This window comes from Anolis sagrei, chromosome 3 (genome assembly GCF_037176765.1).
Source record: "Anolis sagrei isolate rAnoSag1 chromosome 3, rAnoSag1.mat, whole genome shotgun sequence".
In the NCBI taxonomy this organism is placed as follows: Eukaryota; Metazoa; Chordata; class Lepidosauria; order Squamata; family Dactyloidae; genus Anolis; species Anolis sagrei.
In genome coordinates this window covers 274,469,696-274,497,440 of record NC_090023.1, presented here as the reverse complement: position 1 = coordinate 274,497,440, position 27,745 = coordinate 274,469,696, and the positions used below count along the sequence as shown (strand labels likewise).

The window sequence follows — 27,745 nt, the reverse complement described above, 5'->3', positions numbered from 1 at the left end:
AATAGTAGACTAGAGATCATAAAGTCCATCCTTTCCTGGAGTCGGATTTCAGTGCAGGAATTCAACAGTCTCTGTCTTTATCCTCAAAAGAATTCTTCTTTTCAGTTCTTGTGGGTTTTTTCGGGCTCTATGGCCATGTTCTAGAGGCATTTCTCCTGACGTTTCGCCTGCATCTATGGCAAGCAGCCTCAGAGGGTAAGGTCCATAGATCCTCAGAGGGTAAGGTCCATAGAAGCTTGCCATAGATGCAGGCGAAACGTCAGGAGAAATGCCTCTAGAACATGGCCATATAGCCCGAAAAAACCCACAAGAACTGAGTGATTCCGGCCATGAAAGCCTTCGACAATTCTTCTTTTAACAACACAGTCTTAAGGAGTACTTCTTGTGCAGCAGAGTCTTCCTTAGGTAACAACATTTCAGGTAACAAAATTTCTACAAGGTCTCCCGGTATGTTCTCCTTGTTTCGAAAAATTATCTTCTTCAGGATGTAGTCTGTTGTCACATTATACTTAATGCACTAAATAAAGGAGTAAAAATAACATACACAATAGATACATGAAACTCCCCAATTCACATTTCTAGTGAAACATTCTATAATAACAGTAAAGAAACACGCTACTCTACTTACACTCTCTTTACACTCTCTTCAGTAGTGCAGGCTCTGTTCTGGAGGAGTTCTATAACGAGCAATTTTTCGAAACAAGGAGAACATACCGGGAGACCTTGTAGAAATTGTGTTACCTGAAATGTTGTTACCTAAGGAAGACTCTGCTGCACAAGAAGTACTCCTTAAGACTGTGTTGTTAAAAGAAGAATTCTTTGGAGGATAAAGACAGAGACTGTTGAATTCCTGCACTGAAATCCGACTCCAGGAAATCTCTAGTCTACTATTCATTTCTCTATGTGGATAAGATAACCTACATTTACTTATAATGTGCTGATAACATTACTGTTAAATGCTATAAATGCTATAAGTCTAGACAATTTACTCCATTAGAGAACATATTATCCTTCCAGGAGGAGACCATGGTCAATGGTATTGAAAGCCACTGAGGTGTCCAGGAGAATTAACAGGGTATGGTTTTGAGTTACCTCAGGATAGTCCCGGGTGGAGTTCACCCTTCTTCATTCCTCTTGTTTCAGTAAATTTATTTTGTTCCCTTTTCGCCTCGCCTCAAAGTGCCTCTGTCTACTAAGAGTCTTAAAAGAAGGGAACAGAACAGAGCCCCTGAGTAAAAAGGCGGGGGGCCACTATAGACCCAAAATAATACCGTTATAGACTCACAATAATGTAGCTCATATCTATGCGTATAATACTAACACATTCAATGTACCAGCGTCTACTACAAAGGATACTACATGCAATTCTCTAAACCAGGGGTCCTCAAACTTTTTAAACAGAGGGCCAGGTCACAGTCTTTCAAACTGTTGGAGGGCCGGATTATAATTTGACAAAAACATGAATTAATTCCTATGCACACTGCACATATCTTATTTGTAGTGCAAAAAAGCACTTCAAACAATACAATAATTAAAATGAAGAACAATTTTAACAAATATAAAGTTATTAGTATTTCAATGGGAAGTGTGGACCTGCTTTTGGTTGATGAGATAGGGTTGTTGTTGTGTGTTTTCAAGTCATTTCAGACTTAGGTTGACTCTGTGCGAGGGCCGGGTAAATGACCTTGGAGGGCCACATCCGGCCCCCAGGCCTTAGTTTGAGGTCCCTTGCTCTAAACCAAAAGATTTCCTTATAGGAGATAAACCACTAATTCTTACAGCAAAATGCACAGGTTTGTGGGTTCTTTTTGAAAGCCAAAAGTTTATCAATAACAAATCAAAGTCTTGTAAGTCTTTTTTGCAAGCCTCTTAATCCAGAGCTTCTTGATGTGGGCACACAGCTGATTCCTCCAGCTTATAAACCACAACCAGTTTAAGAGACTTGCAAAAAAGACTTACAAACTTTGATTTGTTATCAATAAACTTTTGGTTTTCAAAAAGAACTCGCAAACCTTGCTCTCTCGCCCCCGAGTAAAGCCAGGCAATCGCGTTTCCCCAAAGGCTTGGGTGTGCCGTCACAGTGGCGTCCGCTTCTCCAAGGATCCTGTTGCCATCCTCAGGTGAGACAAGTTCAAACGAATCCATGCAAACGGGGCCAGGTGGCGTGATGTGTCCAACCATAGGAGTCGAGTTAATAGTGGAATCCAAAGCCACGCGGATTTGACCAATCTTAGAAGCAAAATGGCTCCTGAAAGTCTGGCAATTGCTATGAGAGTGAAACTGATGGTCTTCCACTCTGGGGTTAAGGAGGCTTCTCAACACTCGAAATAGTTCCTTGGGCCTCTTATTAGTGCCTGCAGTAGAAGTAGGGTAGAAAGGCTTCTTCGCGGTGTCTGTGGTGGCGCCGTATGCCTTTTGGTGGAGGATAGATTACCTTTTCGTCAGAAATTTTATTTATTTGTTTATTTATTTACTATACTTGTATACCGCCGTTTCTCAGCCTAGCTGGCGACTCAACGCGGTTTACAACAAGATACACAATCCACAATATACAATTTAAAACCATAAAAAACATAATACACAATATTGACACATAAATCGCTATTCAATGCATCTCTTAACTAAAATCGTGGTCCAATTTCGTCATCCATATTACCAATCTATAATCGTCCCATTCATTGCACCGAGTTAACCAAATGCCTGTTCGAACATCCAAGTTTTTAGTCTTCTTCGGAATACCATCAGCGAGGGGGCTGATCTTACCTCCATGGGAAGGGCGTTCCAAAGCCGAGGGGCCACCACAGAAAAGGCCCTGTCTCTTGTCCCTGCCAGCCACACCTGTGAAGCAGGCGGGATAGAGAGCAGGGCCTCCCCAGAAGATCTTAGGGTCCTGGTGGGCTGATAGGCCGAGATACGTTCGGATAGATAGGTTGGGCCAGAACCGTTTAGGGCTTTATAGGCCAACGCCAGCACTTTGAATTGAGCCCGGTAGCAGATCGGCAGCCAGTGGAGCTGGTGCAGCAGAGGAGTGGTATGCTCCCTGCGCCCCGCTCCTGTTAGTATCATGGCTGCCGAACGTTGGACTAATTGGAGTTTCCGAGCCGTCTTCAAAGGCAACCCCACGTAGAGAGCATTGCAGTAGTCTAGAAATGCCACAGTTTGTTTCTCCACTCACTCTCTAGTCCCGTCCTGCAATGCATCATTGCCTGCAGCTCCCTCGTGAATCAGAGGGCCAGCTTAGCTCTATATCTGGGAAGGGGGCATGTCGCGAATTCCCTAACTATTAGGCTAGGAAAAGCCTAGAAAAGTAGGCCCAAGAAGTTCGGCAGCCATTTTGGAAAGGGTGCCGGGGGGGATCCATTTTAGTTCCTAATTTGGAGGGAAATGAGGGAAGACTGTAATTGGTTGAGTGAGAGTGGGCGGAGCCTAACTCGACAAAAGAAAAAAAATGACTTTAAGGGAAGGTTTTGAAACACTGTCAAGCAGATTGGTTCTGGGTGTTGAAGAGATGGGTTCTGGAGTTTGAGTGAGACAGATAGACTCTGGGTTTTAAAGAAAGTGTAGATTAGTATCCAGGGAGCTATTAGAGAAAGAATAGCTGGAATACTAAAGAGGAACAGATCCTGGAGAAAGGACTGTTTGTAGTCAAAGAAGTCTACTCAGAGGGAAGACTGCTAGATTCTTGTGAAGGGGTTAAGAGTTAAGTGCGACCAAGAAGTGTTTAAGAATGGAACTGCTTAAAGAAACCACACACTTTTAAGACAATATTTCAAACCAACTAAGCTTAATACCTATTTTGTTCCAGTTCTCTCAAATAAACATCATTGTTTTGTTATTCACTACATCTGCCTCACGTATGCCTCTGTGGGTGAAGTTTTAAAAAGCAGTGAACTGCAGCAAACAAGAGTCTATGGTGGCAGCATATAATTGAAAGAACAATCTTTTAGTGTGACCTCAGAAACACAAGCCTGGGGGCTAGTCCAACACACTCTTGCCTAAGATACTCCCAGTAGGCCAAGGACTTATCAGTGCTTTTAAGTTGGTGGTGGCCAGAGGGTTCTTTCAAAAGGTTTTCAGCCAGAAGAAAGTTCCAGCTTCGGCAGCTTTTGTTTTGGGGCTTTTAAAACAGAGAAGCCTCACATTCCATTAAGCTTGGTGGGATTTCTATTTCTCAAACAAGCCCCCACTTTTTATAGGGCGCTTCAGAGGGGTCGCATTGACTGCCCTTGCCACCTCTGCGTTCCAGGGATCCAACAAGGCGTAAATGGGGTCACCTACCCTGGCAGCCAGAAATACAATATAACGCCTTTTAAAATAATCCAAATTCACTTTATGTACTTATACTAAACAGAGAAATTAGAACGTGAAAAGGGGAAATGGGCTGGGGGGGGGGAGGAGGAAAGGGGGAGGAAGGGGAAGGAAGTGGACGGTCTTCCAGTCTTCTTCATTGTGCTTCATTGTCCTTCATCTCTTTATCTTCTTTATGATATGCTTCTCCTGTTCATTCCTCTTCCTTGTGGAGCAATTCCTCTTTGTCTCTTTGGATTGGACTATATTGCCATTCTCCTTCTCTCTTGAGTCATGTAATCTGGGAAGAGATTCCAATCTGGTTTTTTCCTGGTTGAGTTAGTTTCATAGAATCATAGAATCCTAGAATCAAAGAGTTGGAAGAGACCTCATGGGCCATCCAGTCCAACCCCATTCTGCCAAGAAGCAGGAATATTGCATTCAAAGCACCCCTGACAAATGGCCATCCAGCCTCTGCTTAAAAGCTTCCAAAGAAAGAGCCTCCACCACACTCCGGGGCAGAGAGTTCCACTGCTGAACGGCTCTCACAGTCAGGAAGTTCTTCCTAATGTTCAGATGGAATCTCCTCTCTTGTAGTTTGAAGCCATTGTTCCGCGTCCTAGTCTCCAAGGAAGCAGAAAGGAAGCTTGCTCCCTCCTCCCTGTGGCTTCCTCCCTATTTGTCCCTATTCATAGTGTCCATTATTTTTATAAGGCTAAATTGATCCATTGAGGGAGTTTTCAGCTCTTTGCATGTACTATTTTTGCTGCTGTTACTAAATAATTTTAGCGGGGTACAAATAAAGTTAATAATAATAATAATAATAATAATTTAAAAGTGTGTGTCTGTTTGTGTCTCCATCCACGTCTGTTATTCCCAATAAAAAGTATTTCGGCTTCATTTGTATTTTTGTGTTAAGTATTTTCTGGGATATTTCTTTAATTTCCTTCCAATATTACTTTGCTTTCCTGCACATCCACCACGCATGGTAGAAAAGGCTTTCCTTGGTTTCACATTCCCAGCATTTATTTTGCATGTTTTCATACATTTTTCCTAAATTTTGTGGTGTTCTAGACCAGTGTTTCTCAACCTGGGGGTCGGGACCCCTGAGGGGGTCACGAAGGGGTGTCAGAGGGGTCGCCAAAGACCACCGGAAAACACAGTATTTTCTGATAGTCATGGGGATTCCATGTGGGAAGTTTGAGCCAATTTTATCATTGGTGGAGTTCAGAATGTTCTTTGATTGTAATGAACTATAAATCCCAGCAACTACAACTCCCAAAAGTCAAGGTCTTTTTTCCCCAGGCTCCACCAGTGTTCACATTTGCGCATATTGAGTATTTGTGCCAATTTTGGTCCAGATCCACCATTGTGTGAGTCCACAGTGCTCTCTGGATATAGGTGAACTACAACTCCCAAACTCAAGGTCAATGCCCACCAAACCCTTCTAGTGTTTTCCGTTGGGCATGGGAGTTTCGTGTGGCTAATTAGGTTCAAATCCATCGCTGGTGGAGTTCAGAATGCTCTTTGATTGTAGGTGAACTACAAATCCCAGCAACTCCAACTCCCAAATTACAAAATCAATCCTCCCCCAACCCCACTAGCATTCACATGTGGGTGCATAGGGTATTTGTGCCCAGTTTGGTCCAGTGAATGAAAATACATCTTGCATATCTGATATTTACATTCTGATTTATAACAGTAGGAAAATGACTGTTGTGAAGTAGCAACAAAAACAATGTGATGGTTGGGGGTCACCACAACAGGAGGGGCTGTATTCAGGGGTCACGGCATTAGGAAAGTTGAGAACCACTGTTCTAGACCATGGGTACATCATTTTGTACCAATTTTCTTTGAGACAATAGGCATATGTGTGCATATTTCAATTTGTGGCTCCACATTTGTCCCATTCCTTCTCCCATTTTGCTGGACGGCCTATGTATAACTCTTCTAAATGTTGGAAATGCAAGCACTGAGTTGGGACGTTTTATCTTCTGTGGCATATTCTAGAAAGATTTGGACTAAAATGCATTCCAACCTGGTTAAGGTCATATGAAACCAGAGTTGTGTTTGTTGGGAATGCGATGATCAAGAAGGAACGAGGCACGGGTAGTTCCTTGGACCCAATTCAGGAAGCGCTCACCGTCTGCGGGGATGGAGGGACCGCCCGACCACAACGGAAAAAGAATGGCTTGCGAAGATCTGCACATTATCGGCGTGTTGCAAAAGGAACACACGGACAAACATGTTGGCAAATGTCCGTGGTGTTTGTTGTTGTTGTTCATTCGTTCAGTCGTCTCCGACTCTTCGTGACCTCATGGACCAGCCCACGCCAGAGCTCCCTGTCGGCCGTCACCACCCCCAGCTCCTTCAAGGTCAGTCCAGTCACTTCAAGGATGCCATCCATCCATCTTGCCCTTGGTCGGCCCCTCTTCCTTTTGCCTTCCACTTTCCCCAGCATCATTCCCTTCTCTAGGCTTTGCTGTCTCCTCATGATGTGGCCAAAGGACTTCAACTTGGTCTCTCGTCTCCTTCCCTCCAATGAGCTTTAGTCGGGCTTTCTTTCCTGGAGGATGGACTGGTTGGATCTTCTCGCAGTCCAAGGCACTCTCAGAACTTTCCTCCAACACCACGGCTCAAAAGCACTTCTCTTCCTTCGCTCAGTCTTCCCGAAGGTCCAGCTCTCACCTCCGGAGGTGACTACTACAGGGAAGACCATGGCTTGGACTAGGCAATGGATCTTGGTTGCCAGTCTGATGTCTCTGCTCTTCACTATTTGATCGAGACTGGACCTTGCTCTCCTCCCAAGAAGGAAGCGTCTTCTGATTTCCTGGCCACAGTCTGCATCTGCACTCATCTTCCCACCTAGAAATACAAAACCTGTCACTGCATCCCCGTTTTCTCCCTCTATTTCCCAGTTGTCAATCATTACTGTTGCCATAATCTTGGTTTTTTGACGTTTCGCTGCAACCCGGCTTTTGCGCTTTCTTCTTTCGCCTTGATGAGAAGGCTCCTCAGCTCCTCCTCGCTTTCGGCCATCAGAGTGGTGTCATCTGCATATCTGAGGTTGTTAATGTTCCAGCCATTTTCACCCCAGCTTTGCATTCCTCAAGCCCCGCACATCCTCGCATGATGTGTTCTGCATACAAGTTAAAGAGGTTGGGTGAGAGGATGCAGCCTTGCCGGACGCCTTTCCCAATCTGGAACCCGTCTCTTGTTCCGTGGTCAGTTCTGACCGTTGCCACTTGGTCCTTGTCCAGATTCCTCAGGAGAGAGGGAAGGGGGCTTGGGGTGCCCATCCCACCCAGAACTTGCCACCATTTATGATGATCCACACAGTCCAAGACTTTAGAATAGTCAATGAAGCAGAAGTAGATGTTTTTCTGACACTCCCTGCCTTTGTCCGTGGTAAGATTTAGTAATTTGAAGAGTGCGAGCAGAAGGAGAAGTGTGATTGAATAGCGTTATCCAAAGAGAGCAGAATAATAAGGAATGAAAACAAACACCTCGAATGAGATGCTGAGACATGTGCCCATGTCGTGTGTGTGTTCACTTTGTGTTTCTATCTAGTTCTCTGCTTCACTGGTGTGTTTGTGATTTCATATTTTATGTATTACTTTGCTGTGTAGTTCAAGCATTAGAATCATAGAATCAAAGAGTTGGAAGAGACCTCATGGGCCATCCAGTCCAACCCCATTCTGCCAAGAAGCAGGAATATTGCATTCAAATCACCCCTGACAGATGGCCATCCAGCCTCTGCTTAAAAGCTTCCAAAGAAGGAGCCTCCACCACACTCCGGGGCAGAGAGTTCCACTGCTGAACGGCTCTCACAGTCAGGAAGTTCTTCCTAATGTTCAGATGGAATCTCCTCTCTTGTAGTTTGAAGCCATTGTTCCCTTGCGTCCTAGTCTCCAAGGAAGCAGAAAGGAAGCTTGCTCCCTCCTCCTCCCTGTGGCTTCCTCTCACATATTTATACATGGCTATCATGTCTCCTCTCATCCTTCTCTTCTTCAGGCTAAACATGCCCAGCTCCTTAAGCCGCTCCTCATAGGGCTTGTTCTCCAGACCCTGGATCATTTGAGTCGCCCTCTTTCTCTGGACACATTCCATCTTAGAGTCAATATCTCTCTTGAATTGTGGTGCCCAGAATTGGACACAATATTCCAGATGTGGTCTAACCAAAGCGGAATAGAGCATGGGGAGCAGGACTTCCTTAGATCTGGACACTAGGCTCCTCTTGATGCAGGCCAAAATCCCATTGGGTTTTTTTTTATTTACAATCTCTGCCTCTTTTTTTTTTGAATTGTTGCCTTTAATATCGTTCCTCTCTCTTTTTTTTTTGCAAAAGATTGAGAAGGGTCAAAACTGCGGAAACCGGTGCAGTGTCTAGACGTGGTTTGAGCCCAGAAAGGGGGTCCAGTGCTGAGAGTGCCTTTGGACCTCCTTTCCTGCCTCCGTGTGGGTGGCGTGGGCTTGGGTCCCGTTGTCTTGCTTCAGACGTTAGGATTCCTATTCTGTTTTGTACAACATACAGTCACTCTTTTGATCATCATCTGTTGCTTTTCATCAACTTGTCTGTTATCTCAACCAATCTTGAATGGATCCTGTTTTGGTGGGATTTTTATTTATCGTGTCATAGAATCATAGAATCACAGAGTTGGAAGAGACCTCCTGGGCCATCCAGTCCAACGCCCTTCTGCCAAGAAGCAGGAATATTGCATTCAAATCACCCCCGACAGATGGCCATCCAGGAGCAACCAGACAATTGTATTACATTTCTAACAGAACAAAGCAAACAAACAGACAAAATACACAACTTGTGAGTTTGGGAGTTGGTTAAATGTCCTTTGACCAGTATCTGGCCACTTGGAGTGCTTCTGGTGTGGCCGCAAGAAGGTCCTCCATTGTGCATGTGGCAGGGCTCAGGGTGCGTTGCAGCAGGTGGTCAGTGGTTTGCTCTCCTCCCCACTCGCATGTCAAGGACTCCACTTTGTGGCCCCATTTCTTGAGGTTGGCTCTGCATCTCGTGGTGCCAGAGCGCAGTCTGTTCAGCGGCTTCCAAGTCGCCCAGTCCTCTGTGTGCCCAGGGTGGAGTCTCTCATTTGGTATCAGCCATGGATTGAGGTTCTGGATTTGAGCCTGCCACTTTTGGACTCTCGTTTGCTGAGGTGTTTCCAGCGAGTGTCTCTGTACATCTTAGAAAACTATTTCTTGATTTAGGTCATTGATGTGCTGGCTGATACCCAAACAGGGGATGAGCTGGAGATGTCTCTGCCTTGGTCCTTTCACTATTGGCTGCCACTTCCCGGTGGATGTCAGGTGGTGCAAGACCGGTTAGACAGTGTAATTTCTCCAGTGGTGTTGGACGCAGGCACCCTGTCTATTCCGCCTTGGTTAGACCACACCTGGACTCGCCCAGTCTTCTGTGCGCCCAGGGAGGGGGAGTCTCTCATTCAGCATCAGTCATTGATTGAGGTGCTGGGTTTGAGCCTGCCACTTTTGGACTCTGGCTTGCTGAGTTGTTCCAGTGAATGTCTCTGTAGATCTAAGAAAACTATGTCTCGATTTAAGTCGTTGGCGTGCTGGCTGATACCCAAACAGGGGATGAGCTGGAGATGTCTCTGCCTTGGTCCTTTCACTATTGGCTGCAATGTCCTGGCGGATGTCAGGTGGTGCAATACCGGCTAAGCAGTGTAATTTCTGCAGTGGTGTGTAGGGCGCAGGCACCCCGTGATAATGCGGCATGTCTCATTAAGAGCCACATCCACTGTTTTAGCGTGGTGAGATGTGTTCCACACTGGGCATGCAGACTCAGCAGCAGAGTAGCACAGCGCAAGGGCAGATGTCTTCACTGTGTCTGGTTGTGATCCACAGGTTGAGATGAATATGTAATATGCATAACCAACTCCCAAACTCACAAATTTTGTATTTTCCCTGTCTGTTTGCTTTGTTCTGTTAGAAATGCAATATAATGGACTGGTTGCCCTGACATGAGAAATAAAATAGTCAATTGAATCAATCAATCAATGAAACTACCCGTAGTCAGAACTCTATAATATGAATCTAAAGAAAACCTCCACAGGAGTGTCTGTGTTTAGTTCCCGTCGCCACACACCTTCATTCAGCATTTAAATACAGCCTGCCTTTTAAAGAGCCAAATGCAAACAGAATAATTTTTGGAAGTTTGGGAAATGAGTAGCCAGTCAGAGACATCGAGGGTGCTTTTGGTGGTGGGTGAGGCGGAAAGAGAACCTTGTGGGGGGGCGGGGGCCAGGTCAAGGGCCAGGGTCCCTCTGAGCAGGCATCTCTGACTGGTGTGGCCCTCCCCAAGAAGACCCCCCCCCCTCCCAAGACCCCGCCCAGAAGGGAGACCCAAAGGTTGGTGGGTGGGTGGGGGCTTGGAAGGGGGGGGCGCCCCTCTCCCCCGCCCCCAGGGAAAGAGGAGGAGGAGGAGGAGGAGACCCCCCTCTCTCTCTCCCCGCCGGGGGGGGGGTCTCGTGCGAAGGAGGGAGGGGTGGGGCCAAGAGCGGGCCCCGCCCCCTCCCTCCCAACTTCAGTCTCCTCCCCCCCTCCTCTCTCTCTCTCTCTCTGCTGGGCGGACAAAGGCTTTCCTTCCAGGTGAGGTTCTCTGGGGTGGGGTCGGAAAGGACCAGAGGCGGGGGGGGGCAAGGGTTTCGCGTGGGACTCCCACTCCTCACTCCCTCCCTCTCTCCTCGGACCCCCACTGGGCCAATCCATGGGGGGGGGAGGGAGGGAGGTGGGGGGGGGCTGCTGGGGGGGAGCCCCCCCCCAGGGAAGCCAGTGAAGGGGCGCTACCAGGTGGGGTCCCTCCCTCCCTTCCTCCCCCCCCCCAGATCCTCCCCCCCACTGGGCCAATCTGTGGGCCGGCGGGAGGGGGGAGGGGCGAAGGAGGGAGGGGGCGCCTGCCTTCGGGGGGAGGAAGGGGGGGCAGGCGCCTTGGGGGGTAGCGGGCAGCCCCCTCCCCCCCTCCCCCCCCTCCCCCTCTCCCTGGGGGGGCCCTTCTGCGCCGTCTCCGGCCAGCCCCCTCCCCTTTTGGCCTGCCTCCTCCTGGGCCCCCCCGCCAGGACTTCTGCATGCGGGGGGGGGGGCTCGTGCAGCCTGGCATCCCAGGAATGGCATTCCTCAACTCCCCCCCCCCCATCCCCTCAGAAAGCCAAGCTCATAGTGGGGGGGGGGGGGGGGGGGAGAGCAGGGCTTCAGGAGCTTCAGCCTGTGAAGGGGCGCTGCCAGGTGGGGTCCCTCCCCCCCAGATCCCACCCCCCCACACACACACTAGGCCAATATGTGGGCCGGCGGGAGGGGAGGGGCGAAGGAGGGAGGGGGCGTCTTTGGGAGAAGGAAGAGGGGGGGCCGCCCCCTCCCCCCTCCCTCCTTCCCTGCGGGGGCCTTTCTGCGCCAACCCAGGCCCTCCCCCTCCCCTTTTGGCCTGCCTCCTCCTGCCCCCCCCCCCGCCAGGACTTCTGCCCTGCCCCTGCCCCCCCCCCCCCCCTTGTGCAGCCTGGCAGAAGAGCTCTCCTCCTCCTCCTCGTCACATCCCAGGAATGGCATTCCTCACCCCCCCCCCCCCAATCCCCTCGGAAAGCCAGGCCCATAGCCGGGGGGGGGGGAGAGGGGGGCTTGAGGGGCTTCAGCCCCCTCCCCAAAATTCTCAGGGTGGTCCATTACTTAAACCAGGGGTCCTCAAAGTAAGGCCCGGGGCCGGATGCAGCCCCCTGAGGTCATTTGCCCCACCCTCACTCAGGGTCAACCAAAGCCTGGAAAGATTGGAAAGCACACAACAACAACAACAACAACAGCAACCACCCTCTCTCATCAACCAAAGCAGGCCCAGACTTCCCATTGAAATACCAATAAGCTTATATTTGTCACAATTGTTCTTTGTTTTCATTGTTGTATTGTTTTCCAGTGTTTGTTGCACTACAAATAAGAGGCGTGCAATAAGTGTGCCTAGGAATCCCTTCATGCTTTTTTCAGATTATAATCCGGCCCTCCAACACTTTGAGGGGCTGTGAGCTGGCCCTCTGTTTAAACCAGTGTTTCTCAACCTGGGGGTCACGAGGGGGTGTCAGAGGGGTCACCAAAGACCATCAGAAAACACAGTATTTTCTGTTGGTCATGGGGGTTCTGTGTGGAAAATTTGGTCCAATTCTATCATTGGTGGGGTTCAGAATGCTATTTCATTGTGGGTGAACTATAAATCCCAACAACTACAACTCTCAAATGGCAAGGTCTGTTTTCTCCAAACTCTACCAGTGTTCACATTTGGGAATTTTGAGTATTTGTGCCAATATTTGTGTTCTCTGGATGTAGGTGCACTACAACTCCAAAAACTCAAGGTCAGTGTCCACCAGACCTTCCCAGTATTTTCTCTCAGTCATGGGAATTCTGTGTGCCAAGTTTGATTCAATTCCATCATTGGTGGAGTTCAGAAGGCTCTTTAATTTTAGGTGAACTATAAATCCCAGCAACTCCAGCATTACCAAGTGACAAAATCAATCCCTGTCCAACCCCACCAATATTCAGATTTGGGCGTATCGGGTATTTGTGCCAAATTTGGTCCAGTGAAGGAAAATATATCCTGCCTATCAGATATTTACATTATGATTCAAAACAGTACCAGAATTACAGTTATGAATTAGCAACGAAAATAACGTTATGGTTGGGGGTCACCACCACATGAGGACCTGTACTAAGGGGTCGCGGCATTAGGAAGGTTGAGAACCACTGGTTTAAACAGTTTGAGGACCCCTGGCTTTCCTTTCTAAGCACACCCCACAGGCTTCCGTATTCATAGGATTCCCTTTTGAGAGGCCAGACGTATAGGCTCATGTTTTTTACTTAATGCGCGAGGGAAGAATGCAGATCTCTTTCCCCTTTTCATTCTGCTTTGCCCAAGCTTAGTCGGGCATTTACAGAGTGGTCTGCAAACACTTAGAAATGAATGCAGTCATTGCTAATAGTCAACACAGATTGATCAAAAACAAGTAGTTTGAGGCCATGTCTCCATTGAGGCCATGTCTCCAAACGACAAGAGAGGAGATTCCACCTGAACATGAGGAGGACCTTCCTGACTGTGAGAGCTGTTCAGCAGTGGAACTCTCTGCCTTCCCCGGAGGGAGTGTGGTGGAGGCTCCTTCTTTGGAGGTTTTTAAGCAGAGGCTGGATGGCCATCTGTCAGGGGTGCTTTGAATGCAATATTCCTGCTTCTTGGCAGAATGGGGTTGGACTGGATGATGGCCCAGGAGGTCTCTTCCAACTCTAGGATTCTATGAGGCTGGATGGCCATCTGTCAGGGGTGCTTTGAATGCAATATTCCTGCTTCTTGGCAGAATGGGGTTGGACTGGATGATGGCCCAGGAGGTCTCTTCCCACTCTAGGATTCTATGAGGCTGGATGGCCATCTGTCAGGGGTGCTTTGAATGCAATATTCCTGCTTCTTGCCAGAATGGGGTTGGACTGGATGATGGCCCAGGAGGTCTCTTCCCACTCTAGGATTCTATCATTCTATGACTCTGAGAGCTGTTCAGCAGTGGAACTCTCTGCCCCGCAGTGTAATGGAGGCTCCTTCTTTGGAGGCTTTTAAGCAGAGTCTGGATGGCCATCTGTCAGGGGTGCTTTGAATGCAATATTCGTGCTTCTTGGCAGAAGGGGGTTGGACTGGATGATGGCCCAGGAGGGCTCTTCCCACTCTTTGATTCTAGGATTCTAAGTCATGCCAGACGCATATGATCTCTTTTTTTGATAGAGTTACAAGCTGGGTAGAAGGGGGGGAATGCTGTGAATGGAGCAGATCTAGATTTCAGGAAGGCCTTCTTCAACAAGGTCCCCCATAACCTTCTGGCAAGGAAACCAGTCCAATGTGGGCTAAACAAAACTATGGATCTGGAATGGGTTGAGCGGACAAACCCAGAGGGTGATTCTCCCCAAGGCTTCCCTCTCTTCATCCTGGAAAGAAGTGACGAGTGTGGTTTCATCAGCAGGGTTCCCTCCTGGACCTGGTCCTGTTATTTATTTACTTATTTATTTGTTTACTATATTTGTATATCGTCCTTCTCAGCCCTTAGGCGACTCAGGGCGATTTACAATGGCAACAAGGATGTTCAGGATGTTTGTTAATGACTTAGATGAAGGGTGAGAAGGCAGGACCATCAAGTTGTGAGATGACACCAAATGGGGAGGGAGGGCCAAGACTCCAGAGGACAGGAGCAGAACTCAAAGGGATCTTGACAGATGAATCATAGAATCCTAGAATCAAAGAGTTGGAAGAGACCTCCTGGGCCATCATCCAGTCCAACCCCATTCTGCCAAGAAGCAGGAATATTGCAGTCAAATCACCCCTGACAGATGGCCATCCAGCCTCTGCTTAAAAGCTTCCAAAGAAGGAGCCTCCACCACACTCCCTCTGGGGCAGAGAGTTCCACTGCTGAACGGCTCTCACAGTCAGGAAGTTCTTCCTCATGTTCAGGTGGAATCTCCTCCCTTGTAGTTTGAAGCCATTCCTCCATTGCGTCCTAGTCTCCAAGGAAGCAGAAAGGAAGCTTGCTCCCTCCTCCTCCTCCCTGTGGCTTCCTCTCACATATTTATACATGGCTATCATATCTCCTCTCATGATGAGAGAGATGATTGGCCAAAACTAACAAAATGAAGTTCAGTGGGGACAAATGCAAGAGACTCCACTTAAGCAGAAAAAAGGAAATGCAAAGAGACAGAATGGGGGTCGAGGAGGCCTGGCTCGAGAGCAGGACGTGTGAAAAGGATCTTGGAGTCCTCGTGGACAGGAAGGTGGATATCAGCCAACAAAGTCATGCGGCAGGTAGAAAACCAATGGGATTTTGGCCTGCATCCAGAGGAGTCTTGTGCCTAGACCCAGGGAAGTCATGCTACCCATGCTCTATTCTGCCCTGATGGCTTTGCAGTTTCTCAAGTCACTCCTGACACGGGAAAAAATATTCTGCCTTGGTCAGACCACTCCTGGAATACTTTGTCCAATTCTGGGCACTGCAACTGAAGGGAGATGTTGGCTGTAAGCTGGAAAGTGTCCAGAGGGCTCAAAGAATCCAAGGTCTGGAGAACAAGCGCTATGAGGAGTGGCTTAAAGAGCTGGGCATGTTTAGCCTGCAGAAGAGAAGGCTGAGAGGAGACATGATGAGGGCCAGGGGCCAAGGGGTGAGGGGAAGTCCTAGGGAGGAGGCTTCCTTTCTTCTTCCCTGGAGACTAGGACGCAATGGAGCCATGGCCTCAAACTACAGGAAAGAAAGGAGATTCCACCTGAACACGAGGAAGAACTTCCTAACACTGAGAGCTGTTCAGCAGAGGAACTCTCTCTCTCTCTGCCCCTTGTGGGGTGTGGTGGAGGCCCCTTCCTTCTTTGGAGGCTTTTAAGCAGAGGCTGCATGGCCATCTGTCGGGGTGCTTTGAATGTGATTTCCCTGCTTCATGGCAGAATAGGGTTGGACTGGATGGTCTCTTCCAACTCAAGGGTTCTATGACCCATTGTGAGGTAGGAGAAGTCCTATCATCTTTGTGCCCCTCGGCATTGAACACATGCTGGTAATTCAGGGAAACCTCTATCCAGTGAATGGCACCCTTTAATATTGGAAGACGCATTAAGAAAACCAATTATAAATAGTATATAATTATATAAGAAGAAGAAATCCTAGAATCCTAGAGTGGGAAGAGACCTCCTGGGCCCTCATCCAGTCAAACCCAATTCTGCCAAGAAGCAGGAATATTGCATTCAAAGCACCCCTGACAGATGGCCATCCAGCCTCTGTTTAAAAGCCTCCAAAGAAGGAGCCTCCACCACACTCCCTCTGGGGCAGAGAGTTCCACTGCTGAACGGCTCTCACAGTCAGGAAGTTCTTCCTCATGTTCAGGTGGAATCTCCTCTCTTGTAGTTTGAAGCTGTTGTTCCCTTGCGTCCTAGTCTCCAGGGCAGAACAAAACAAGCTTCCTCCCTCGTCCTCCCTGTGGCTTCCTCTCACATATTTATACATGACCCTCATCATGTCTCCTCTCAGCCTTCTCTTCTTCATGGTAAACATGCCCAGCTCCTTAAGCCGCTCCTCATAGGGCTTGTTCTCCAGTCCCTTGATCATTTTAGTCACCCTCCTCTGGACACATTCCAGCTTGTCAACATCTCTCTTCAACTGTGATGCCCAGAATTGGACACAATATTCCAGGTAACGTGGTCTAACCAAAGAGGAATAGAGCATGGGGAGCAGGACTTCCCTAGATCTAGACACTAGGCTCCCATTGATGCCTGAGGCCAAAATCCCATTGGCTTTTTTTGCCGCCACATCACATTCCTGGCTCATGTTCCCCTTCCTCCCCACGAGGACTCCAAGATCTTTTTCACACGTACTGCTCTCGAGCCAGGCCTCATCGTCCCCCATTCTGTCTCTTTGCATTTCATTTTTCCTGCCTAAGTGGAGTATCTTGCATTTGTCACTGTTGAACTTCCTTTTGTTGGTTTTGGCCATTCATCTCTCTAATCTGTCAAGATCGTTTTGACTCCTGCTCCTGTCCTCTGGAGTCTTGGCTCTCCCTCCCAATTTGGTGTCGTCTGCAAACTCGATGATCCCGCCTTCTAGCCCTTCATCTCAGTCATGAATGAAGATGTTGAACAGGACCGGGCCCAGGACGGAACCCTGCGGATGGCACTCCACTTGTCACTTCTTTCCAGGATGAAGAGGAAATTATTTATTTACTGCATTTGTAGACCGCCGTTCTCAGCCCTAGGGCGACTCACGGTGAGCATTGGTGGAAGCATTGGTGAGCACCCTCTGGGTTCGTCCATTTAACCAATTCCAGATCCACCTCACCGTAGTTTTGCCTCGCCCACATTGGACTAGTTTCCTTGCCAGAAGGTCATGGGGGACCTTGTCCAAGAAGGCCTTCCTGAAATCCAGACACGCTCCATCCACGGCATCATTCCCCGCATCTACCCAGCTTGTAACTCTATCGAAGAAAGAGATCAGATGAGTCTGGCATGACTTGTTTTTGATAAATCCATGTTGACTCTTAGCGATGACCGCATTTGTTTCTAAGTGTTTGCAGACCGCTTCCTTAACCATCTTTTCCAGAATCTTGCCTGGTATTGACGTGAGGCTGACCAGACATTGGTAGTTGTTTGGGTCGTCCTTTTTCCCCTTCTTGAAGATTGGGACCACATTGGCCCTCCTCCAATCTGCTGGAACTTCTCCCGTTCTCCAAGAACTCTCAAAGATGATTGCCAATGGTTCCGAAATGACTTCTGCTCGCTCCTTCAGTACTCTTGGGTGTAGTTGATCTGGCCCTGAAAGGGGACTTGAACTCATTTAGAGCGGCCAGGTCTTCCTGGACGACTTGTTTCCCAATTTGGGGTTGGATGTCCTCTAATCCCTCATCCACTCCATCTTGCTGAGGTTGAAGGTGACTTTCTTTTTGTGAGAAGACCGAGGCAAAGAAGGCATTAAGTAGTTCTGCCTTTTCCCTGTCCCCTGTCAGCATTGCCCCATCTTCTCCTCGAAGAGGCGCTATTGCCTCCTTGTTTTTCCTTTTTCTACTGACATAAGAATAGAAGCCCTTTTTATTGTTTTAAATGTCCCTGGCAAGTCTGAGCTCATTTTATGCTTTAGCCTTGCAGACCTTTTCCCTACAGGAGTTGGCTATTTGTTTGAATTCTTCTTTGGTGATTTCTCCCTTTTTCCACTTCTTTTGCATGTCTCCTTTGTGTCTTAGCCCAGTTAGAAGTTCTTTGGACATCCATTCTGGCTTCTTCGCGGTTGTCCTATTTTTCCTCTTTGTTGGCACTGTTTGCAATTGCGCCTTGAGTATTTTACTCTTGAGAAACTCCCATCCATCCATCTTGATGATTTTCTTTTATCTTACTTACAGATAAGAAAGGAAAAAAGAAGAATCAAGTATCTGTATTTCAATTAACTACTGATATCCCTGTTGACATGAAGGAGAAAACATATACATGCCTGGAGTGTGGAAACAGTTTTGCTCAGAGTCATCATCTGGAGCGACATGAAAAGACTCACACTGGGAAGAAATCCTATTCTTGCCTGGACTGCGGAAAGAGCTTTGCCCGGAGGGATCATTTGCAGAAACATGAAAGGACTCACACTGGGGAGAAGCCCTATACATGCCTGGAGTGTGGAAAGAGCTTCGCTCGGAGAGATCATCTGCAGCAACATGAAAGGACTCACACTGGGGAGAAACCCCATAAATGCCTGGAATGTGGACAGAGCTTCTCTCAGAATGGAAGTCTACGTGCACATCAGAGGATTCACACTGGAGAGAAACCACATAAATGCCTGGAGTGTGGGCAGAGCTTCAATCATAGTTCAAATCTACGTTCACATCAGAGGATTCACACTGGGGAGAAACCCTATAAATGCCTGGAGTGTGGGCAGAGCTTCACTAGGAGCGGGTATCTACATTCACATCACAGGACTCACACTGGGGAGAAGCCCTATACATGCCTGGAATGTGGGCAGAGCTTCACTCAGAGTGGAGGTCTACATGCACATCAAAACACTCACACTGGGGAGAAACCTTATAGATGCCTGGAGTGTGGGCAGGGCTTCACTAACAGTGGACATTTACGTTCACATCAAAGCATTCACACTGGAGAGAATCCTTATAGATGCCTGGAGTGTGGACAGAGCTTCACTAAGAGTGGACTTTTGCGTTCACATCAAAGCACTCACACTGGGGAGAAACCTTATAAATGCCTGGAGTGTGGAAAGAGCTTCACTCACAGTGCACGTTTACGTTCACATCAAAGGACTCACACTGGGGAGAAACCCTATGAATGCCTGCAGTGTGGACAGAGCTTCACTGGGAGTGAAAGTCTACGTTCACATCAAAGGACTCACGCTGGGGGGAAAACATATAAATGCCTGGAGTGTGGACAGAGCTTCAATCACAGTGCAAGTTTACGTACCCATCAAAGGACTCACACTGGAGAGAAGCCCTATAAATGCTGGGACTGTGAACGGAGCTTCACTAATAGTTCAAGTCTGCGTTCCCATCAAAGGACTCACACCGGAGAGAAACCCTATAAATGCTGGGACTGTGAACAGAGCTTCACTAATAGTTCAAGTCTGCGTTCACATCAAAGGACTCACACCGGAGAGAAACCCTATAAATGCTGGGACTGTGAACGGAGCTTCACTAATAGTTCAAGTCTGCGTTCACATCAAAGGACTCACACTGGAGAGAAGCCCTATAAATGCCTGGAGTGCGGAAAAAGCTTTAATTATAGTAAAGTTCTACGTTCTCATCAGCGGACTCACACTGGAGAGAAACCCTATAAATGCCTGGAGTGTGGACAGAGCTTCACTCGTAGTTCAAACTTACAGAAACATCAAAGGACTCATACTGGGGAGAAACCTTAAACGTACCATGAATGTGGATGGAACATTACTATGTGTGGAAATCTATGTAGACATCAAAAGACTCCCACTGGAGTGAAGCCATAAGAATGCCTGGAGTGTGGACAGAACTTCACTCAGAGTGAAAAGACTACATTTACATCAAAGGACTCACACTGGGGAGAAACCCTATACATTCTTGGATTGTGGACAAAGCTTCATTGAAACTTCAAGTCTGCGTTTACATCAAAGGACTCACACTGAGGAGAAGCCCTATAAACACATTGATTGTGGATAGAGCTTCAATTATAGTTCAAGTCTACATTCACATCAAAGGACTCGTACTGAAGAGAAACCCTATAAATGCCTGGAGTGTGGAAAGAGCTTCTCTTCGAGTTCACACTTCCGTATACATCAAAGTCTGCGTATACATCACACTGAGGAGAAACCCTATAAATGCCTGGAGTGTGGAAAGAGCTTCTCTTCAAGTTCACACTTCCGTATACATCAAAGTCTCCATATACATCACACTGAGGAGAAACCCTATAAATGCCTGGAGTGTGGAAAGAGCTTCTCTTCAAGTTCACACTTCCGTATACATCAAAGTCTCCATATACATCACACTGAGGAGAAACCCTATAAATGCCTGGAGTGTGGAAAGAGCTTCTCTTCGAGTTCACACTTCCGTTTACATCAAAGTGCGTATACATCACACTGAGGAGAAACCCTATACATGCCTGGAGTGTGGAAAGAGCTTCTCTTCGAGTTCACACTTCCGTATACATCAAAGTGCGTATAGATCACACTGAGGAGAAACCCTATAAATGCCTGGAGTGTGGAAAGAGCTTCTCTTCAAGTTCACACTTCCGTATACATCAAAGTCTCCATATACATCACACTGAGGAGAAACCCTATAAATGCCTGGAGTGTGGAAAGAGCTTCTCTTCGAGTTCACACTTCCGTATACATCAAAGTCTGCGTATACGTCACACTGAGGAGAAACCCTATACATGCCTGGAGTGTGGAAAGAGTTTCTCTTTGAGTTCACACTTCTGTATATATCAAAGTCTGCGTATACATCACACTGAGGAGAAACCCTATAAATGCCTAGAGTGTGGAAAGAGCTTCGCTTTGAGTTCACACTTCCGTATACATCAAAGTCACCGTATACATCCCACTGAGGAGAAACCCTATACATGCCTGGAGTGTGGAAAGAGCTTCTCTTCGAGTTCACACTTCCGTATACATCAAAGTGCGTATACATCACACTGAGGAGAAACCCTATAAATGCCTGGAGTGTGGAAAGAGCTTCTCTTCAAGTTCACACTTCTGTATACATCAAAGTCTGCGTATACGTCACACTGAGGAGAAACCCTATACATGCCTGGAGTGTGGAAAGAGCTTCTCTTCGAGTTCACACTTCTGTATACATCAAAGTCTGCGTATACGTCACACTGAGGAGAAACCCTATAAATGCCTGTAGTGTGGAAAGAGCTTCTCTTCAAGTTCACACTTCTGTATACATCAAAGTCTGCGTATACGTCACACTGAGGAGAAACCCTATAAATGCCTGGAGTGTGGAAAGAGCTTCTCTTCGAGTTCACACTTCTGTATACATCAAAGTCTGCGTATACGTCACACTGAGGAGAAACCCTATAAATGCCTGGAGTGTGGAAAGAGCTTCTCTTCAAGTTCACACTTCTGTATACATCAAAGTCTGCGTATACGTCACACTGAGGAGAAACCCTATAAATGCCTGTAGTGTGGAAAGAGCTTCTCTTCGAGTTCACACTTCTGTATACATCAAAGTCTGCGTATACGTCACACTGAGGAGAAACCCTATAAATGCCTGTAGTGTGGAAAGAGCTTCTCTTCGAGTTCACACTTCTGTATACATCAAAGTCTGCGTATACGTCACACTGAGGAGAAACCCTATAAATGCCTGGAGTGTGGAAAGAGCTTCTCTTCAAGTTCACACTTCTGTATACATCAAAGTCTGCGTATACGTCACACTGAGGAGAAACCCTATACATGCCTGGAGTGTGGAAAGAGCTTCTCTTCGAGTTCACACTTCTGTATACATCAAAGTCTGCGTATACGTCACACTGAGGAGAAACCCTATAAATGCCTGTAGTGTGGAAAGAGCTTCTCTTCGAGTTCACACTTCCGTATACATCAAAGTCTGCGTATACATCACACTGAGGAGAAACCCTATACATGCCTGGAGTGTGGAAAAAGCTTCTCTTTGAGTTCACACTTCCGTATACATCAAAGTCTGCGTATACATCACACTGAGGAGAAACCCTATACATGCCTGGAGTGTGGAAAAAGCTTCTCTTTGAGTTCACACTTCCGTATACATCAAAGTCTGCGTATACATCACACTGAGGAGAAACCCTATAAATGCCTGGAGTGTGGAAAGAGCTTCTCTTCAAGTTCACACTTCTGTATACATCAAAGTCTGCGTATACGTCACACTGAGGAGAAACCCTATAAATGCCTGGAGTGTGGAAAGAGCTTCTCTTCGAGTTCACACTTCTGTATACATCAAAGTCTGCATATACATCACACTGAGGAGAAACCCTATACATACCTGGAGTGTGGAAAGAGCTTCACTGAGTGCAAATGTATGTTTGCATCAAAGGACTCACTGGGAGAAAACCTTATAAATGCCTGGAGTGTGAAAAGAGCTTCAGTTGCCGTGCACATCTACAGTCACATCAAAGGACTCATACTGGGGAGAAACCCTATAAATGCACGGCATCTTGAAAGGGTTTTTTTTAAAATGAGGATCTGAATCTACATAGACATAGAATTCACATTGGAGAGAATAGTGGTATTTGACCCCAGAGAGACTCTCCAAGACAGAGCTTTCCAAACTTTTCATGTTAGTGTCACACACACACACCCCTATATGCACACACACACGTCTCTACATTGGCCTCCCAGAAAGCTCACCCATACTGAGTTATGGGAAGGAATTCTGGGAAATGAAGTCCAAAGAAAGGAGAAAAACAGGAAATGCACGCTCTGTGAGTTAGGAATGGCTGTCCAGGAAGGCACAATCAAAACACTCTCGAAAGATGGACATCCATTTCTACTCTATAGCAACCCTGGGATATAATATCTACAATAATAATATCTATACGTCTATCATAATAATATCTATAAGTCAATAATAATAATAATAATAATAAATGTCTATGATATCTATATGTCCATAACAATAATATCTACACGTCTATAATAATATCTGTATGTCTGTAATAATAATGCCTATATGTCTACAATATTATCCATATGCCTATAATAATAATATGTCTGCTAATAATATCTATACATCTATAATAATAATACCTATATGTCAATAATGTCTTTAATAATAATAATATCTATATACGTATAATAATATGTATACATCTCTAATAATAACAGCTATATAATTTCTAAATAATAATAATATCTATATGCCTATAATAATGTCTATAGGTCTGTAATAATATCCATACATCTATTGCCCTTTTTTGCTCAAAAGATATTTAGCCCTGCGCTCCTTCTATTTTTCATCAGTTTTATACTAATTTGAGCAATGCTTTTGATACGAAATAAATAAATAACATCTATAATAATAATAATACCTACATGGCCTTAATAATAACATTTGTGTCTGTAATAATAATAATAATATCTATATGCCTATAATAATATCTATACTATAATAATAATAATAATAACAACAACAACTCTATAATATCTAATATTTGTGTCATAGATCATAGAATCCTAGAATCCTAGAGTGGGAAGAGACCTCCTGGGCCATCATCCAGTCCACCCCCATTCTGCCAAGAAGCAGGAATATTGCATTCAAAGCACCCCTGACAGATGGCCATCCAGCCTCTGTTTCAAAGCTTCCAAAGAAGGAGCCTCCACCACACTCCCTCCGGGGCAGAGAGTTCCACTGCTGAACAGCTCTCACAGTCAGGAAGTTCTTCCTCATGTTCAGGTGGAATCTCCTCTCTTGTAGTTTGAAGCCAATAATAATATGTATAGTATAATAACAACAACAACAACAACACCTATAATATCTTTGAACTGGGGTATATGGCAGTGTGGACTCAGGTATCCCAGGGCCCTTCCACACATCCATATAAACCTTTGGCCTTGAGGAGACTGAAACGAGCCTATCTTAGAGCCGTCGCAAACTCTGTTCCTGCGAGAGAAACCCTTGCTAGCATGTCCCTGACGTCACGAGACTCCTCCTCTCTCCCCGCCCCTTTCTCTGCCCCTTTCTCCATGCGAGCGTGGTTTTTCCTTTGCTAGGGCAGCATTGCCCGCATTTTCTCTCAGTTGGCAGAATTCAACTGAGAGAAAATGCGGGCAATGCTGCCCTAGCAAAGGAAAAACCACGCTCGCAAAGAGAAAGGGGTGGAGAAAGGGGCGGGGAGAGAGGCGCAGGCTCATGACGTCAGGGACTTGCTAGCAAGGGTTTCTCCAGCAGGAACCTAGTTTGCGACGGGCCTTAGGTTGACACTCTGCCACTTCCGTTGTGTATTGATAGCTTAGAAACCAGCTCTTCCTCTTTCCTTTCTTTCCCATTTCTTCATAATGGGCCACAGCAACGCATGGCAGGGGACGGCTAGCATGTGTATGTGTGTATACACACACACACACACACACACTCTTCATATAATCTTTACTGCATCAGCAATTTTTGTGTAGTTTCCTCTATAGCTGTTCATTGTGGTTCATCTCAAACTTCGTTATCAAGAGATTTTATTTTCTTAATTAGGAACTTGGCCATTTTAGTGGCGATTACTGCAACTCAATCAACAAATTGTTCTAACGGTACTTGCACTTGATCACACCGGCACTCCCTCCCCTTCCGGAGCGATTAAACCCCGGCTCTGGGTGTTTTTCAACAGGCTGGGTGGCCTTCAAGGGATGCTTCGACGGTGCCTTCCTGGCTGGGAATCTGCAGTCTCCTCTGGAGGTTTTTGAGCGGAGGTTGGATGGCTGTCTGCTGGGAGGGCTTTGGCTGTGTCTTCCTGCCTACTGAAAGAGGTGGGACTGGGTGCCCTTTTGGGGGTCTCCTCCAGTGGAGGTGGGGGGAACAATCTCCCATGCGATGCGCCTGCAGGCAACACCCACTCACGTGTCATGGCACACGGTTTGGAAAGCTCTGATCGAAGACATACAAAGGCAGCCGTGTTGAAGAATGAGAAGACAGTCGTGGGGTATGTGTCGCATGTTGTGGTCCCTTTGCAGAGAGGGTCGGAAATGCTGGACTCCAGTGCTTACAATGCTGGACGAAAATGGTTACGGTCCCATTTACAAGGAGACCGGGGTTTTGTTTCATAGGAATGCTGAATATAGAATAATAACTGCAGAACGCAAGCATCGTTTATCCTCAGGGACGGGAGGAAGCCTCTATCCCGCACGAGAAGTGTTTTGGTACAGCCGCACCAGGAGTCCCAGCTTATCTTGCTATCTAGGTTCTTGTGGGTTTTTTCGGGCTATATGGCCATGTTCTAGAGGCATTTCTCCTGAAGTTTCGCCTGCATCTATGGCAAGCATCCTCAGAGGTTGTGAGGTCTGTTGGAACTAGGACAATGGGTTTATATATCTGTGGAATGGCTGGGGTGGGGCAAGGAGCTCTTCCCTGCTGCAGTTAGGTGTGAATGTTTAGCTGATCACCCTCATTAGCATTTGAAGGCCTGCCTGAGCCTGGGAAAATCTGTTGCTGGGAGGTGTTAATCTGTGCCTGGTTTTTTCCTCTCTGTTGTTTAGCTGTTATAATTTTAGAGTTTTTTAATACTGGTAGCCAGATTTTGTTCATTTTCATGGTCTCCTCCTTTCTGTTGAAATTGTCCACATGCTTCTTGTGGATTTCAGTGGCTTCTCTGTGTAGTCTGACATGGTGGTTGTTGGTGTGGTCCAGCATTTCTGTGTTCTCAAATAATCTGCTGTGTCCAGGCTGGTTCATCAGGTGCTCTGCTATGGCTGACTTCTCTGGTTGAAGGAGTCTGCAGTGCCTTCCATGTTCCTTGATGCGTGTCTGGGCAATGCGGCTGCGTGTGGTGGTCCCTCTGGAGACTTCTTGTCCACAGCTGCATGGTATACAATGGTAGACTCCTGCAGAGGTGAGAGGATCCCTCTTGTCCTTTGCTGAACGGAGCATTTGTTGGATTTTCTTGGTGGGTCTGGAGATAGTTTGTATGTTGTGTTTCCTCCTCAGCTTCCCCCTGCGGTCAGTGGTTCCCTTGATGTCTGGCAAGAACACTTTTCCTCTGGGTGGATCTTCATCTTGACTCTCGTGGCTTCTTCTTGGTGGTCTTGCAGGTCTTCTGATGTCTGAGGTGGAGTCTCCCTTGGCCTGGAGAGCCCAGTTGAGGAGGTTCAGTTCATCTTGGAGGAGGTGGGGTTCGCAGATTCTTTTTGCACGGTCTGCCAAGGCTTTAATGGGGCTTCTTTTTTGACTTGGGTGATGGTTGGAGTTTTTTTGTAGATATCTATCTGTGTGTGTGGGTTTTCTGTAGACGGTGTGACCCAATTGTTGATCTGGTTTGCGGATGACTAGGACATCTAGAAAAGGCAGTCTTCCTTCATTTTCTTTTTCCATGGTGAACTGGATGTTTGGGTGGATGCTGTTGAGATGGTCCAGGAACCTGTGGAGTTCTTCTCCTCCATGGCTCCAAATGGTGAAGGTGTCCTCCACATCTCTGAACCATATCGTGGGCTTTTTGGTTGCTGTTTCCAGAGCTTGTTCTTCAAAGTGTTCCATGTAGAAGTTAGCTATGACCGGGCTGAGAGGGCTCCCCATAGCTACTCCATCTTTCTGTTCGTAGAATTCATTGTCCCACGGAAAGTAGCTGGTGGTGAGGCAATGGTGGAACAGAGCCGTGATGTCTTCTGGGAACCTCTGGTTGATGAGTGCCATGGTGTCTGCTACCGGGACCATGGTCAATAGAGATACCACATCGAAGCTGATCAGTTTGTGGTTGGTCTTTAGCTTGAGATTGCTGATTTTTTTCTATGAAGTGGGCTGAGTCCTTGATGTAGTGTGTAGTGAGCCCAATATGGCTTTGTAACTGTGCAGCAAGAAATTTTGCTAGGTCGTACGTGGGGTATCCAATGGCACTCACGATGGGTCTGAGTGGGGTGGAGTCCTTATCTTGCTATCTGTTTGATGCTGCCTGTATTTTGAAGTTATATGCCTTTGCAGTTAGATGGCTCTCCTTATTTTGCAGTTATTGGGTCAATTGCCTGTCAATTATCCTTAGGTTCCCTAGTCCCGCCCCCTTTTTGGGCTTTGGTAGGGAAGTGAGCCATTTTGAGTTTAGTTTCAGCCAAGTTAGCCAATGTTTAGGATGTGTGTTGCTTCCCCTGTACAAAGGCTTCAACCTTTAAGAATTTCCAGGGTCACAGAATCTCCAGGGAAAGAATTTCCAGGGAGAACAGCTTTAAGAATCTCCTAAGAACTCCAGGGAAGCCTTCCACAGCCTTGAGAGTTTCCAGGAAGACAGCCTTAAGGTCTAAAGAACTCCAGCTGGAGAACATCCATGGCCTTGCTGGTAGGTCCTCTCAGCGCTCGAGAAGCAGTTCAACCTGGCAGCCGAACCCACACCAGTGAGGGTTGGATTTTAGTCAGCCTTGGGAGAAGTTCAAAAAGGGGAATTTTCCTTTAGAGAAAGTTACTGAAGATAGTGCCTGTCCCCTGTGGGCAAGATTGAGAGAACTTATTCTTTATCAAGAAAGCTTTGAAGTGCCTGTTTGATTCATTAATAAAAGACTTTGTTGTATTTTTCAAGCCATCTCAAGACTCTTTTGTAGTGGAAACCTCTGAGAACTTCTTCTTAGGCCCCTGGCTTCCCGCTGGGCAAAGGTTACACATCCTATATTTAAAGCCAACCAAATACAGGCCCAGCGGCAACAGAACAAGAAGAGTGACTGATGGGGATTCACACATGATCAGAGGTGGACAAAGCGAGTCTGCCCATCGCAGAGAAATCCCTGATCAACTTCAAGAAAGAATCCTAGAATCAAAGAGTTGGAAGAGACCTCCTGGGCCATCA

General features: G+C 46.8%; 1 protein-coding gene across 1 annotated transcript in view; it reads left to right on the top strand.

Annotated features, from left to right (window-relative positions):
• Positions 1-10,865: 10,865 nt before the first annotated feature.
• LOC132774666 (zinc finger protein 850-like) overlaps positions 10,866-27,745 on the top strand; it is a 59,963-nt gene continuing 43,083 nt past the window's right edge. Inside the window, exons 1-2 of the mRNA XM_067466195.1 lie at positions 10,866-10,905; positions 18,187-19,695. Coding sequence (XP_067322296.1) covers positions 18,252-19,695 — 1,444 coding nt within the window. The 5' untranslated portion in view covers positions 10,866-10,905; positions 18,187-18,251. The remainder of the gene's footprint in view (positions 10,906-18,186; positions 19,696-27,745) is intronic.